The following is a 12,496-nucleotide window of genomic DNA, read 5'->3' as shown; positions in this document are numbered from 1 at the left end:
TTTGAAATGACAGGTACCAACGCACCCAGGATACTGCATAGGCGCTGTATAAAGCGCCTATACAGTAAAATGGGTTGCGCGGGCCTAACATCTCATGGACGCTTCTTGGACGCAGCTTGCATTTGCAAGCTATTTAAATACAGTATCGAGCGGTAGGTTTGCCGGACTGTGTGTGCGGCTAACGTGGGTGCGCCCGGCACTAACGCAGCTCTTCCTACCGCTCCTTACTGTATCGGCCCGAAAACAAGTTTTAAACTAATAGTTACAGTACATTGGTCAAAGGTCATGTATAATCATTGAATCAAATTTGCGATGGAAAGCATTGAAAGCCCAGGATATATAATGTATAATCCTTATTCAACAGTTCAGATAGACAGGTCGGAAAGACTGAATGTCTCTGTTGGGGATTCTAAGGGAGGGTGGGGCCAAGGAGCTATGCCTTAACTTTTTTTTTTCCTGAAAGTGAAGTAAATCGTACCCATTCTGTTATTGTCCAGACAACCTCTCTTCCTACATAACAAAGCTAAGAAGTCAAATGGCCTATCCTCCGAGGCACTAAGGAAGAACCAGGCTCTGGAAGACCAGCATAAGAGAATCTTGTAAATCTTAGTTCTGTCTCTAAGCCCCAAAGTATTGTGTCTATCTCCAGGCCTTAAGAACTGCAAACAGGTTTGGGTTACTGGATGTTCACAATAAATATTCATCAGCTAGATGTGCACATCTTGAAAACCAGACCCATTTGCATGCCTTGAGAACTGAAGTTGAGAATCCCTGGTCTAGCTTATCTAGCAGAAAAATGGTCAAAATGGAAAGGGCCTAAGAAACATCCCTGTGAAATCTTCCTTCTGTGTTGTGCCTCTTTACTACTTCATATTGAATTCCAATATCCTGACTCTGTGTCTCTCTGCCCTGTACAACACGGAGCTTGCTGTATAAACATACTTCATGGTTTTAGGGTCTTATAGAAGGAAGGCACAACAAAATAATCTATTTTAAAACACCAAAGGAGAACTTCTTTAGAAATCACCAGCATTGCTTTTTAAGGACATGTTTTGGTCAAAGGCAGGGCCTTGTCAGTGCTACTGCAGTCATGGAATGCTACTAGTCATTGTGAGGGGGCTCTTAGCAGATACATCACAGTAAATGCTAGAGATGTGAATCGGAACCGGAATCTGTTCGGATTCCGGTTCAGATTCACATGTGGGTTTTTTCCCATCGGGCCGATCGCGTTTTGTTTATCGGCTGCCCAGTCGATAAACAAAAAACCCACCCCGACTCTTTAAAAGTAACCCCTTAGCTTCCCCCACCCTCCTGACCCCCCAAAAACCTTTTTACAGGTACCTGATGGTCCAGTGGGGGTCCCGGGAGCGATCTCCCGCTCTGGGCCATCCTCCGGCTACCGGGCCGTCCTTTGCCCTTACCTTGTGACAGGGTATCCGTGCCATTGGCCGGATCCTATCACATGGTAGGAGCACTGGATGGCCGGCACCATCTTGTGCTCCTACCATGTGACAGGGGCTGACCAATGGCACCGGTAGCCCCTGTGACATAGTAAGGGCAAGGCTATCGGCGCCATTTTGGTTCCTGGCACCCGACGGCACGAGTGCAGGAGATCGCTCCCGGACCCCCGCTGGACCCCCAGGGACTTTTGGCCAGCTTGGGGGGGCCTCCTGACCCCCACAAGACTTGCCAAAAGTCCAGCCGGGGTCCGTGAGTGACACTCCTGCATCCAGTGCTCCTACCATGTGACAGGATCCGGCCAATGGCACGGATACCCTGTCACAAGGTAAGGGCAAAGGATGGCCCGGTAGCCGGAGGACGGTCCGGAGCGGGAGATCGCTCCCGGGACCCCCACTGGACCACCAGGTACCTGTAAAAAGGTTTTGGGGGGGTCGGGAGGGTGGGAGAAGCTAAGGGGTTACTTTTAAACGGTCGGGGTGGGTTTAGGGGTTATTTTTGTGTGCCGTTTTTCCCGCCCTCCCCCAAAATGATAAGGGAAGCCCCACGATCAATATCGTGGGGTTTTCCTATTGTTTTGGGAGAGCCCCCGATTTCTGACGATTTTGAAAATATCGACGATATTTTCAATCGTCCGAAGCCCGATTCATATCCCTAGTAAATGCACTTGCACCTTATCCTTTTGCTCTGTTAATAAATTCTCCGTAGGCTTCAATATTCTAACCTAGGCCATCATGTACTATCCAGCCACACAAAGCACATGTAGGGAGGTGAGTTGAGTTGGCTCCCTTCTCCCCGAGGGCTCCTCCCCACCTTGCCTGCATTGTTGGGAACCGAAACAGCATTGACTGAGACCAGGCTATTCTGACCATGCCCCCTGGCCCGCGGATCCTCCAGAGCTGCCCAATCCACTCCTCAAGAGTCACGCCATGGGTGGGTCTTGCGCTCCTTTGTGCACACTGTAAGTGCTCCAGGAGTGCACACACTAAGAATATCTAGAATCCTTCAGGAATGTTTGCAACTGGGGAACCAATAACTTCTGCACAGTATCTGAGGGATGGGTTACCTCACTATACACTGGCCATGCCCTTAACATTCTCCCAAGGAATCTCCATAATTATGCCATTGATTAAAGACATTAAAAGGTCTGATCCCTGGCAACGGGCCTTCTCAGGAACAGCTCCCAATCTCTGGAACTTTCTCCTGGAAGAGCTTTGCAAATCCAGGACTTACCTGCAATTCATGAAGCACATGAAATATGACTTTTGTGTTAGGTCTTTAATGGGCTATGCCAAAAACTGTGTATCCCATAAGAATCTGACTCTGGGTCATTCAGCACTCTAATCCCCCTATTCCTTTACTAATTAGGAGGGGGCCAATGCAATAAAACCTATGCTAAAATCAGAGCAAAATATTAGGAAGGGTTTTACTTTATTCTGGAGTTAGAAGCCTACGGCCCCACAAGATGCATGCAAACTCCCTGTGAGTAAAGAAAAGCAGGCTACACATAAAAAGTGCACTTTTTTTTTTTTTACACATGGATCATTTGTATGCAATTTTTGCTAAATAAAATGGCCTCCGATCCTCACCATCATATAAAAGGAGGACTCTTTCAGGTGGAGTCTTCTGCATGAGAGCCTAATGTTTTGATTCTAGACCAGCTACCTTTTAAATAAAAAACCAGTTAAGGATTTTACTATATGAATTAAAAAAAAAATAACATAAAATACAAATCAGAAAAGCGATGATCACTTGTTACCAGTCCTAGCACCTAGGGATACTTTACAAGGATAAAAAGTAAAAAAAGAAATGTTCATTCTCTGCACCGATCTACAGTAACTGTAAGGCCTGGACTTGGCCCCTGGAGCTTGAGACGTCCAACGGTAATCCTGGTTCACTCCAGCCAGAGCTCTCCTGCTTCCTTACACTGATCAGCAGCACCCGGGGCAGAGGGACAGTCTTCTGCTGCCAAATGTGTCCACACGCTCCGTAACCAGGGCTAAACCCTGATCCACAGCCAGACCAAGAAACCTATCCATAGCCAGAACTGCAACTGCTGCTGCACGTCTGCCCTGATCTCTTTTCCCCGGCTCAGAGAGGCTGGACAAGTACCTGCTCTGATCCAGGAGTTACATTTCCCAGGTTATAAAAATGTGGGCACAGTTAGCACATTTTCTTGCATTGCAGTTTGCAAGCTTATTACCATGAAATTTGCATTTGCACGTGCTAATCCTAGTGAGGATTATGTCCAATTTATTAGCAAATGTTGTTTTATGTGCAAAACCCTCTATTAAATAGCAGAGTTAATTTTATGGAGAAAAATGTGTGCTAAGGTGAGCTCACGTTATTACATTGGCCCCTAGATGTATACATGGCTTCCTGCAGCATTTAGATGCTATTTAGGTACTATAACCCACCCCTCCCCTCCCTTTTTAATCTTAAAAGGCACACCCAGGCAATTATTTGCCTGTTTACTGCATTTTATTGCACTCTGTTTACCTATTGATGATTCTGAGCCTCTATTTACTTTTGTAAGGGGCCCAAAATCTGCCATTTGCTAGCAGTTCAACTTTTAGCGGAATGGCAATTATGGCCTCAACACGATATCCTGCCAGCAGAAGTCTCAGCAGACCCTGTCCCTCCCCATATGTGAGGTCAGTGTGTTGTGTTAGTTTAATGTGCCACTTCCTCATTGGCAGGGGTTTGGGATCTAATAAAACTCCTCTGTCCATCTGACACAGGGGGAGTGAGAGTCAGCCTTGGCACAGGGCTGAGGGAGCAGGCACGTCTCCTTGCAGAGAACACGTGGGTGGGTCTCTTCCTTCTCAGGGACAGGGCCTGCAGGAGTGCCTGAAAGGAGAGAAAAGTTCCAGAGCCCAGGAGGGGTGACGTCCTGGGTCTCCATAGAATCCAGAAGAGTTGTGTGCAGAAACTGCATCTGAGGACCCTCCAGAAAAAGGGATATCTCCAGAGACAGAGTGCAGCAGAGAGAATTATCTTGGGAGGTTTAAGAGAGAGGCAACTTGCCCCAGGAAAATCCCCAGGAGTGTGAATGACTAAATCCAGCAGCCAGGGATTCTAGTAGGAGAGCAGGGAGAGATATAGAAGAATAAAGAGAAAGATTTCATCGACCAAAAGTTACAGGGAGGGCCCAGGGTGGTAGGGTACCTGTCCCAAAGAGCTTCCCTTTGTGGGAAGTGTCATTGATTTCAGAAATCATCCCAGCGTTTGTGGAAGAGACAAAGATTTGTGTTTTTATATTTTTGGACTTTGTGTACAGTGTGGTGCACTATTCTCTAGTGTACTGTTGGACTTTGATTTATTTCCTGTTTGCAATAAAGACTTTATTTTCAACAACAGTTTGGAATGAAGAGTGAATTTTATGTGACTGCAGAAGAGCTACAGAGAGAGAGAGAGAGAGAGTAAAACTCTAAGGAAGGCTGTGAAAAGACGTTCTTCCCTGAGGGGCTTTGCATGGTCTATGATTCCCCAATGCTATTCTGACCATGCCCCCTGGCCCGCGGACATCCTCCAGAGCTGCCCAATCCACTCCTCAAGAGTCACGCCATGGGTGGGTCTTGCGCTCCTTTGTGCACACTGTAAGTGCTCCAGGAGTGCACACACTAAGAATATCTAGAATCCTTCAGGAATGTTTGCAACTGGGGAACCAATAACCTCTGCACAGTATCTGAGGGATGGGATGGGGACATTAAGCTTGCTAGCTGCAATGCAAGAAAGTGCGCTAATATTGTCCACATTTTTTTTTTACTGTAGAAAATGTAACTCCTGGGTCAGAGTGGAGAAGTGGTTTGAGCAGTAGGCTGTGAACTAGGGAGATGAGGGTTCAAATCCCACTGCTACTCCTTGTGACCTTGGGCAAGTCACTTTACCCTACAAACTTACTGCCTGCTTCACTAAGGTTTTTCTCCAATTCTATGTCTATGGGAAAATACCTTGCTGACTCAAGCCCTTAAGACTGTGAGCCCTCTGGGGATAGGGAAATACCTGCAGTACCTGACTGTAATCCACTCTGAAGCGCTGAGAAGTGGAATATAAATAAATTAATTAGTTAAAAAAATTGCCAAGCTACTGTATCCTGCTTTGGGTAAGCAATCACTCAAAAAGGCAGATAATAAATCCTACCAAGTAAAATAAAAGTTTTTTCTCATTGTATGCCTCTAGGAAAAATGATTAGTACATAGGGTCTCAAAGCCAAAGCATGAATCAGGCAAACCCCTCCTCTCACTCAACATCACCAACAACAAAAAATGGGGGATCTAAAAGTACACCAAGGATGCAGATAAAAGGGGAAATCACCAGAAGGCAAACAACTTAAAATCTGCTTAAGGAAAACTAGGGAAAGTGTGTATAATAAGTATGTACAGCTGCATATTTTCCAAAGAATGCCTGTAATCCATGGTTTAAAGTCTGTCTCGTAATACCTCCGAGCATATGGAAATGTGCATTTCTCTATTCTTGTATGGAAGCCTGACTTTGAGTCAACCTGAACTTTTGAATGAAATCCCAGGGCTTTTCTCAAATTTTCCGTCTGGTACTGAATTCTACAGCACATGCAACGGCCTGCAAGGGGGACGTGCTTTATGTGGCTGGGGGGGGGAGGGGGGGGGAGGGGGAGATGGACATTTTTTTCTTAATGTTGTATTTGCTACATAGGAAATACAACATAAAACTTCAGAAATGGGGTGAAATAGCTGTTCTGTAATCCCCACTGACTTACAGTGCTGCATTCAAGTATTTTAACGAAAGCTTCACAGTTATGTGCTTCCCGTCTGTCCAGCTAACAGGGACAGAACGGTAGGCATAGTGCGCATGCAAGGATTTTAGCACATGCTCCAGGGGATGTTGCACAGCAGGAGGCCAAGTGAGAACCCTTCAGCGCCAAGGAAATGCACTGAAATCATTCCATGCCCTCCCTGGAGTGTATTTTGCTTTTATAATATCTTATACAACCCAACTCCCACAGATTTTGTTATAAATCTAAAATAATTTTAACCTTCACTCTTCAAAATTAGTAGAAAGGGAGCCTATAAGATAGGCAGGTAGCAGTCATAGCTTCCTGAGGCAAAGGCATGTTTCAAGATGCAAGCTTTCAGGACAATTAAGATCCATTTCTGAGACAAAGACAAAAGTATTATTTCTACCTGACTAGTCTGTGGGGTTTTTTTCAGCTAATTTTATTTTTAACCCACTGACATGGTGATCTCTTCCTCTTCCTTTAAACCTTATTAATGTAAGTTTAACCAAATAAAATTGACAATGCATCTCACACATACTGTGATATAATCAGTCACTGTTAAAAGACTTTTATTCATTTCCATAAGCCAAGAAACTTTGCTATGAATATTTAAAAGACTTATGCTTAAGCAAATGGGCTTCCTGGTAATCTGATAAAGTAATTAGGTTTAACTTTTAACTGAGTCTTATTTGCCCGATGCTTCTGCTCCCAGTCACAGAATTACATTGCAGTGTGCCAGCTATTTAAGTTAATCTGCCTCAAAGCTACCCATGTGCACAACCTCTTGCCTCTCTGCCTCATATTCACTAGGGGACAGGCTATTGCTGTGGCTGCCTGAACAGGAAGAGCTTGAAACCCAGACCCTGCTGCTATGATGCATCCTGGCTCCCAGAGCTGGCTCAGCTGAGAGTGAGGGGATGGGCAGTCTGTCAGAATTCACCTGACTTCTGCCCGCATAATAAGACTGCAGGGGAGGCAGTGGATGAGGAGTCTTGCTTGGAAAAGGCGGCTGCAGAGGGAACAAACAGCTACTGGGCCTACGCTGTACAATATTTCATCAGCTGTTGCCGATTAAAGCTGCCTTGACAAATTAGTGCTTGCTGAAATACTGCCCTTGCGTTCATGGATTTTTCATGCATGCTCTCATGATGCTCAGTAACAATTTGGAATGGTGGATACCTCTTAGCCATTATTTAGAGTGGTTTAAACCTTGTTAGCATTATACATGTAGTATATATATATACACACTACATTTTTTTTCAGGGCATGTTCTGGTTACATTTATGAGTTCATTTATTCTGTTCAGTCTTTGTCTATTGCCCTTTTTTGCGCTGTATGCCTCTCTACTCAGCAGCCACTGCTTTCCCATTCCATATTACTGGGACTGACACTCTGTCCACTTCAGATGAAAATATCCCAGAGGGCTGTAACTTTATCCCTGACAAATGCTTCCTTGAATTATGAACTTTCCGAGCTATGTTGGATCTTGTTGTTTCTGACTGAAGCGCACAGTCATTCTGAATTTCATGGGATTTAATCAAAAATCTTGCTACAAAGATACTGTAATCAATGGACTTAAATACAATCCTTCCTCTCGGTCAGATACATTCATTTTCCTTAACTTAATTTGCTTTGGTTGTTGGAAAGTAAAATGCAGCTGATTTCCAGCCTTATTGCACCAAAGACAGAACAAAAGTAGACTTAGGAGTGACAAACTACTCATATCTAATTTAGACTCCAGATTTGATTTCTAGGGCAGCTGGAAAGGTAAGGAACTGCTGGCACTTCCTGAGTTTTCTTTGAATAGATGAGAATGATATCAGTATAGTAAAGCAAAATTCAAATTTAATAACTTATTTTATTTCAGATTATTATTGTGGCAGTTTGGAGTTAGTATGTATCTTCTTATCCTTTTCAATGTCCTTATTTGTGTTAAATATGCATTCTTGCTGCTCACCTAAACTCAGACGTATATATTTGAACAGCCCAAGTTCTAAATGCAATGGCTTGAAATGAATTAAGGATTTCCACTGCTTAAACCAGTGCTTCTCTATCCATTCCTTGGGGCACACCTAACCAGTTAGGTTTTCAGGATACCCACAATGAATATGCATGAGATAGATTTGCATACAATGGAAATAGTGCATGCAAATCTATCTCATGCATATTCATATATCCTGAAAACTTGACTGGCAAGGTGTGCCCCGAGGACTGGGTTGAGAAGCACTGGCTTAAACAAAGCAAGACTGGCAATAGCACTGGCTAGATTAGACATGAGTGAGGAACGTCCAGTCCCTGAAGGCCATACAACGGTTGGATTTTCAGGATATCCCCAATGAATATGCAGGAGATAGATTTGTTGGAGGCATGCATATTCATTGGGGATATCCTGAAAGCCCAACTGGTGTGCTGCCCTTGAGGACCAGAGGTTCCCCATCCCTGGGCTAGGACATGGCAACAAGAAAGCTCTCACCGAGAAAACTTCTTCTTAAAACTGTCAATCATGTCAGTCCCAACCTGCATCATCCATGCTATACTAGGTTCAAGTCTCACCAGGTGAATAAGTGGTTTTATGAGCTGGTCCAATGGTCATTAAGCATTACACCAAGAGTTTTCAGGTCTAGTCCTTGGTCTGATTTTCAGAGTAACCAATATATGCAAATTAACCTGGTTGGACTCAATTTATCCAATGAATATTCATGGTGGACATTCTGATAACCAGACCCTTTCTTGCTCTTTAAGACTGGAGTTAATAATCCCTCACTACACCAACAGCTCAGATATCATTTCACTTTTTACTCAAGCTGTGTTTGAGTTTAGGTATGTGGATTAAAGGGGCTTATCTTTACTGCATTATCAATACGTTGGTTTAAAGACAAGATTTACAATGACAGTTCCTAAACTTGAATCAAGATAATTGAATGTACCTTCAGAATCTAAAGCTCAACATTTTGCACATCACACTATTTTCTCTTCTGCACCCAGTACCCCAGTTATGCCACTCTGTAATGGCATTTCACCAAGCACTTACGTCTGTGATCATTTTGCCCCTGGTCTTGTTCCTCTCCCTGTGGTTAGCCCGTTTCTGTTTCTGTTGCAGCACCCGTTCTCTGGTAGTACGATACTCCAGAGCAAATTCACTGATAATTTTACAGAATTTGTTGATATTCACATCTCGAATCGTATAAAGAGGATGACCCATAAATAACAAGAAGGAGTGGAACCTGGAAAAACAAAAAAAATGTAATTGTAATAACAAAGGAAAAAAATACTTATAACCATTTCCTTCATAGCGTAGATGGCAATTTTGAGGTTGATATTGAATGATCAATGTTTAGGTAAATTAGCTAGAAAATACTTAATCGGTTAACTTACAAGGGATATTCAGCAGCATGGCTATGCTGCTGAATATCCCTGAAAAAGTCGCAGATTAGCTGGATAAGTCTTATCTTGATAACTTTAGATCTGCTATTGAGCAAGTCTAGCTTACTTGGTTAACTTAACCGGAAAAGTTCGAATAACAGCACTTATCCGGCTAAATTAACTGGATAAGTAAGTCCTCCCCAAAATACCCATCTCCTGCTCACCACTTAGCCAGATAAATACTTACCGACTGGATAAATGGTGGCCACTAAACACAGCCAGATATTCAGCCACTGCCACTTAGTCAGATAAGTCCTTACTTATCTAGCTAAGGGGGTCATTTATGAAAATGCGCTAAGGCGTTTTCGCATGCGTTAAGGGCTTATCGCATGCGAAAAGCCCCATTAACACATGCAATAGGCCCTTTCCGCATGCAAAAACGTCTTTAATGCATGTGATAGCACCATATCGTATGGTGCGATGCAAATTTGAAAAAGAGGAGGAGTTAGGGGTGGGCTTGTGAAATGCTATCGCACAGACTTAATGCAGATTTTAACTACACCTCTTTCAATAGCATTAAGCTGTGCGATAGCTTGTGTTACTGGGTAGTATGTTTGTATCACATTGTGTGATGTCTCCTGAATGGCCTGTTTGAGTGGATGTAAAGCTCCTGGAGAGAGTGAGAGTGAGAGTGAGAGAGAGAGAGAGAGAGAGAGAGAGAGTTATTCATATCTCTATGGGAGGCCCAGCTAGTAACTCGAGGTGAGGTTTAGGTATTAGTGTAGGGGGTTAGGGGCCACTTTGACATTCAATGTGAGACGTAAGAACAGAACAGTGGTCTCTTGTAAAGATTTGATGGCCTTCGGAGTGAGGAAACTCACTCGAAGATGAGATTTGGGCAATGTTCTCTCCACCTAGCTTGATGTTACCCAGGTAGAGAGTCCATCAAACTAGTTAGAGAGAACATTGCCCAAATCTCATCTTCGGGTGAGTTTCCTCACTCCGAAGGCCATCAAATCTTCACAAGAGACCACTGTTCTGTTCGTACGTCTCACATTGAATGTCAAAGTGGCCCCTAACCCCTACACTAATACCTAAACCTCACTTCGAGTTACTAGGTGGGCCTATCATAGGGATACAAATACCTAATCTAGGGCACAGACACTATGGCTAGTTTCTCTCTCTCTCTCTCAATAATGGTCCCCCATAGGTAATTAGCATAAAACACACCCCTTTTGCTATTGCATGCGATACTTATCGCATTTTGATAAATCCAGGCCTAAGTGGCACTGAATATTGACTCTTTGTGACTATCTGTTATAAATATTGTTGGAACCCATTCCAATGAAAAACAGAATGCAAATGCATAAACAAGTTATGCAAAAATATCCCACTAGAGAAAAATATCCTGTACTTTAGGAACCCATTCATGAGAACTTCTGAATATTTGATTCTCTCCTGAACATTTGATTTAGCCTTAGTGGTGTTCTTAGAAGAAAAATTTAGAGCATTAACTTAGCAGCTACACTGTTTCATTCTGGATAAAAATGCATTGGGCTTTGTTGAATTATAAGCCTTCAGAGGCGTCATCAGGTTGCTCACAGCAGCCTGAATAAGAAGACTGAAGACTAACAAACTACCTCAGCTGGAAGCAAGAAAATGCAACATCTACATTAACTAGTTTATTTTTGGATATGTTTTAAAACTATGCTTATATTTGTATGTGAGAAAGACATACGGTAAAGATCTCTGCATATTATTTCAGCTGCAGTTCCATCCTGGATGAATTTTAGCATTGTTTGCACAAATAGGGGACAATTTTCAATAGCGTGGGAAGCATACAACTTTATGAACTATGTTATAACCAGCTAAGTATACATTAATTTAGCCCAAACCTAGCTAGATATAATATATCTGGCTAAGGCTACATGGGTTATCACTCTCTTCCATCTATCTGAACTTTGATATTTATTTATTTATTTTAAAAGGACTTATTGCCTACACCCTCTGAAGTACAGGGCAGGTTTCAATAGAAACATATATAATAAAACATTCATAATAAAATTAATCACAATAGGGTAATAAATAATATAATAGTAAAAATAAAGCATAAAGGAAAACAAACTGTCATACAATAATAGATTTGAAAGGAAAAACCTAAATAGTTTAAAGAAAATTGGACTGTTGACGTGGAAGAGAAAAGTATTTATAGTCTGTTAAGGTCTTAATATGCCTAACTGAATAGATGGTATTTCAAAGCTTCAAAAAAACACCAGGTATAGATATTATATGGAGTGGTATAGAGTTCCATATTATGAGGCCAGCGAAGGAAAAAGCATGCTTATGAGTTGCTGAGAGTCTGATTGATTTCGGCATGGGTATTTTGAGCAGAAATTGGTTTTGTGATTTAAGATTTCATGTAAGAACATTTATTTATTTATTTATTTAATTTCTTTTACTATACCGATGCTCAAGACTAGGTCTTATCGTACCGGTTTACAATGTAACTGAGGGGAAACCAATTAACATCAAGGTAGAAAGTAAAGTTACATTAAACAGGGAGCGTAAAACCTGGGCAATGGAAGACAGTACAGAGTTTAAACTAAGAAACAATTAGAGAGAGATAAATATATAAATCAACAAAACATAGACGTGTATTGCACACAGTCATAGACTGTTGACATTGTGGATTAGATTGCATATTGTGGAAAGTGTTTTATATATTATCCTCCAATGTATGGATAGCCAGTGGAGGGAATGGAGAACACCAGTGATATGATCATGTAGTCTAGTATTAGTGAGTAGATGAGCAGCTGAGTTTTGCACAAGTTGGAGGGATCTAATTGTAGATTGAGGAAGAAAGACATATAGGGGTAGATTTTCAAAGGGGTACGCGCGTAAGATACGCACGTACCCCCC

General features: G+C 42.5%; 1 protein-coding gene across 8 annotated transcripts in view; it reads right to left on the bottom strand.

Moving 5' to 3' along the window:
• The window catches only part of FHOD3 (formin homology 2 domain containing 3), a 1,290,292-nt gene that overhangs the window by 25,362 nt on the left and 1,252,434 nt on the right, over positions 1-12,496 (bottom strand). For all 8 annotated transcript variants that reach the window (XM_029589835.1, XM_029589836.1, XM_029589837.1 and 5 more), the window contains one exon: positions 9,246-9,438. In XM_029589835.1, the coding sequence (XP_029445695.1) occupies positions 9,246-9,438 (193 nt within the window). The remainder of the gene's footprint in view (positions 1-9,245; positions 9,439-12,496) is intronic.

The sequence above is a fragment of the Rhinatrema bivittatum genome, chromosome 2, assembly GCF_901001135.1.
Source record: "Rhinatrema bivittatum chromosome 2, aRhiBiv1.1, whole genome shotgun sequence".
Classification (NCBI taxonomy): domain Eukaryota; kingdom Metazoa; phylum Chordata; class Amphibia; order Gymnophiona; family Rhinatrematidae; genus Rhinatrema; species Rhinatrema bivittatum.
Note: the sequence above shows the minus strand (reverse complement) of the source record. Positions and strands in the feature narration are given on the sequence as shown.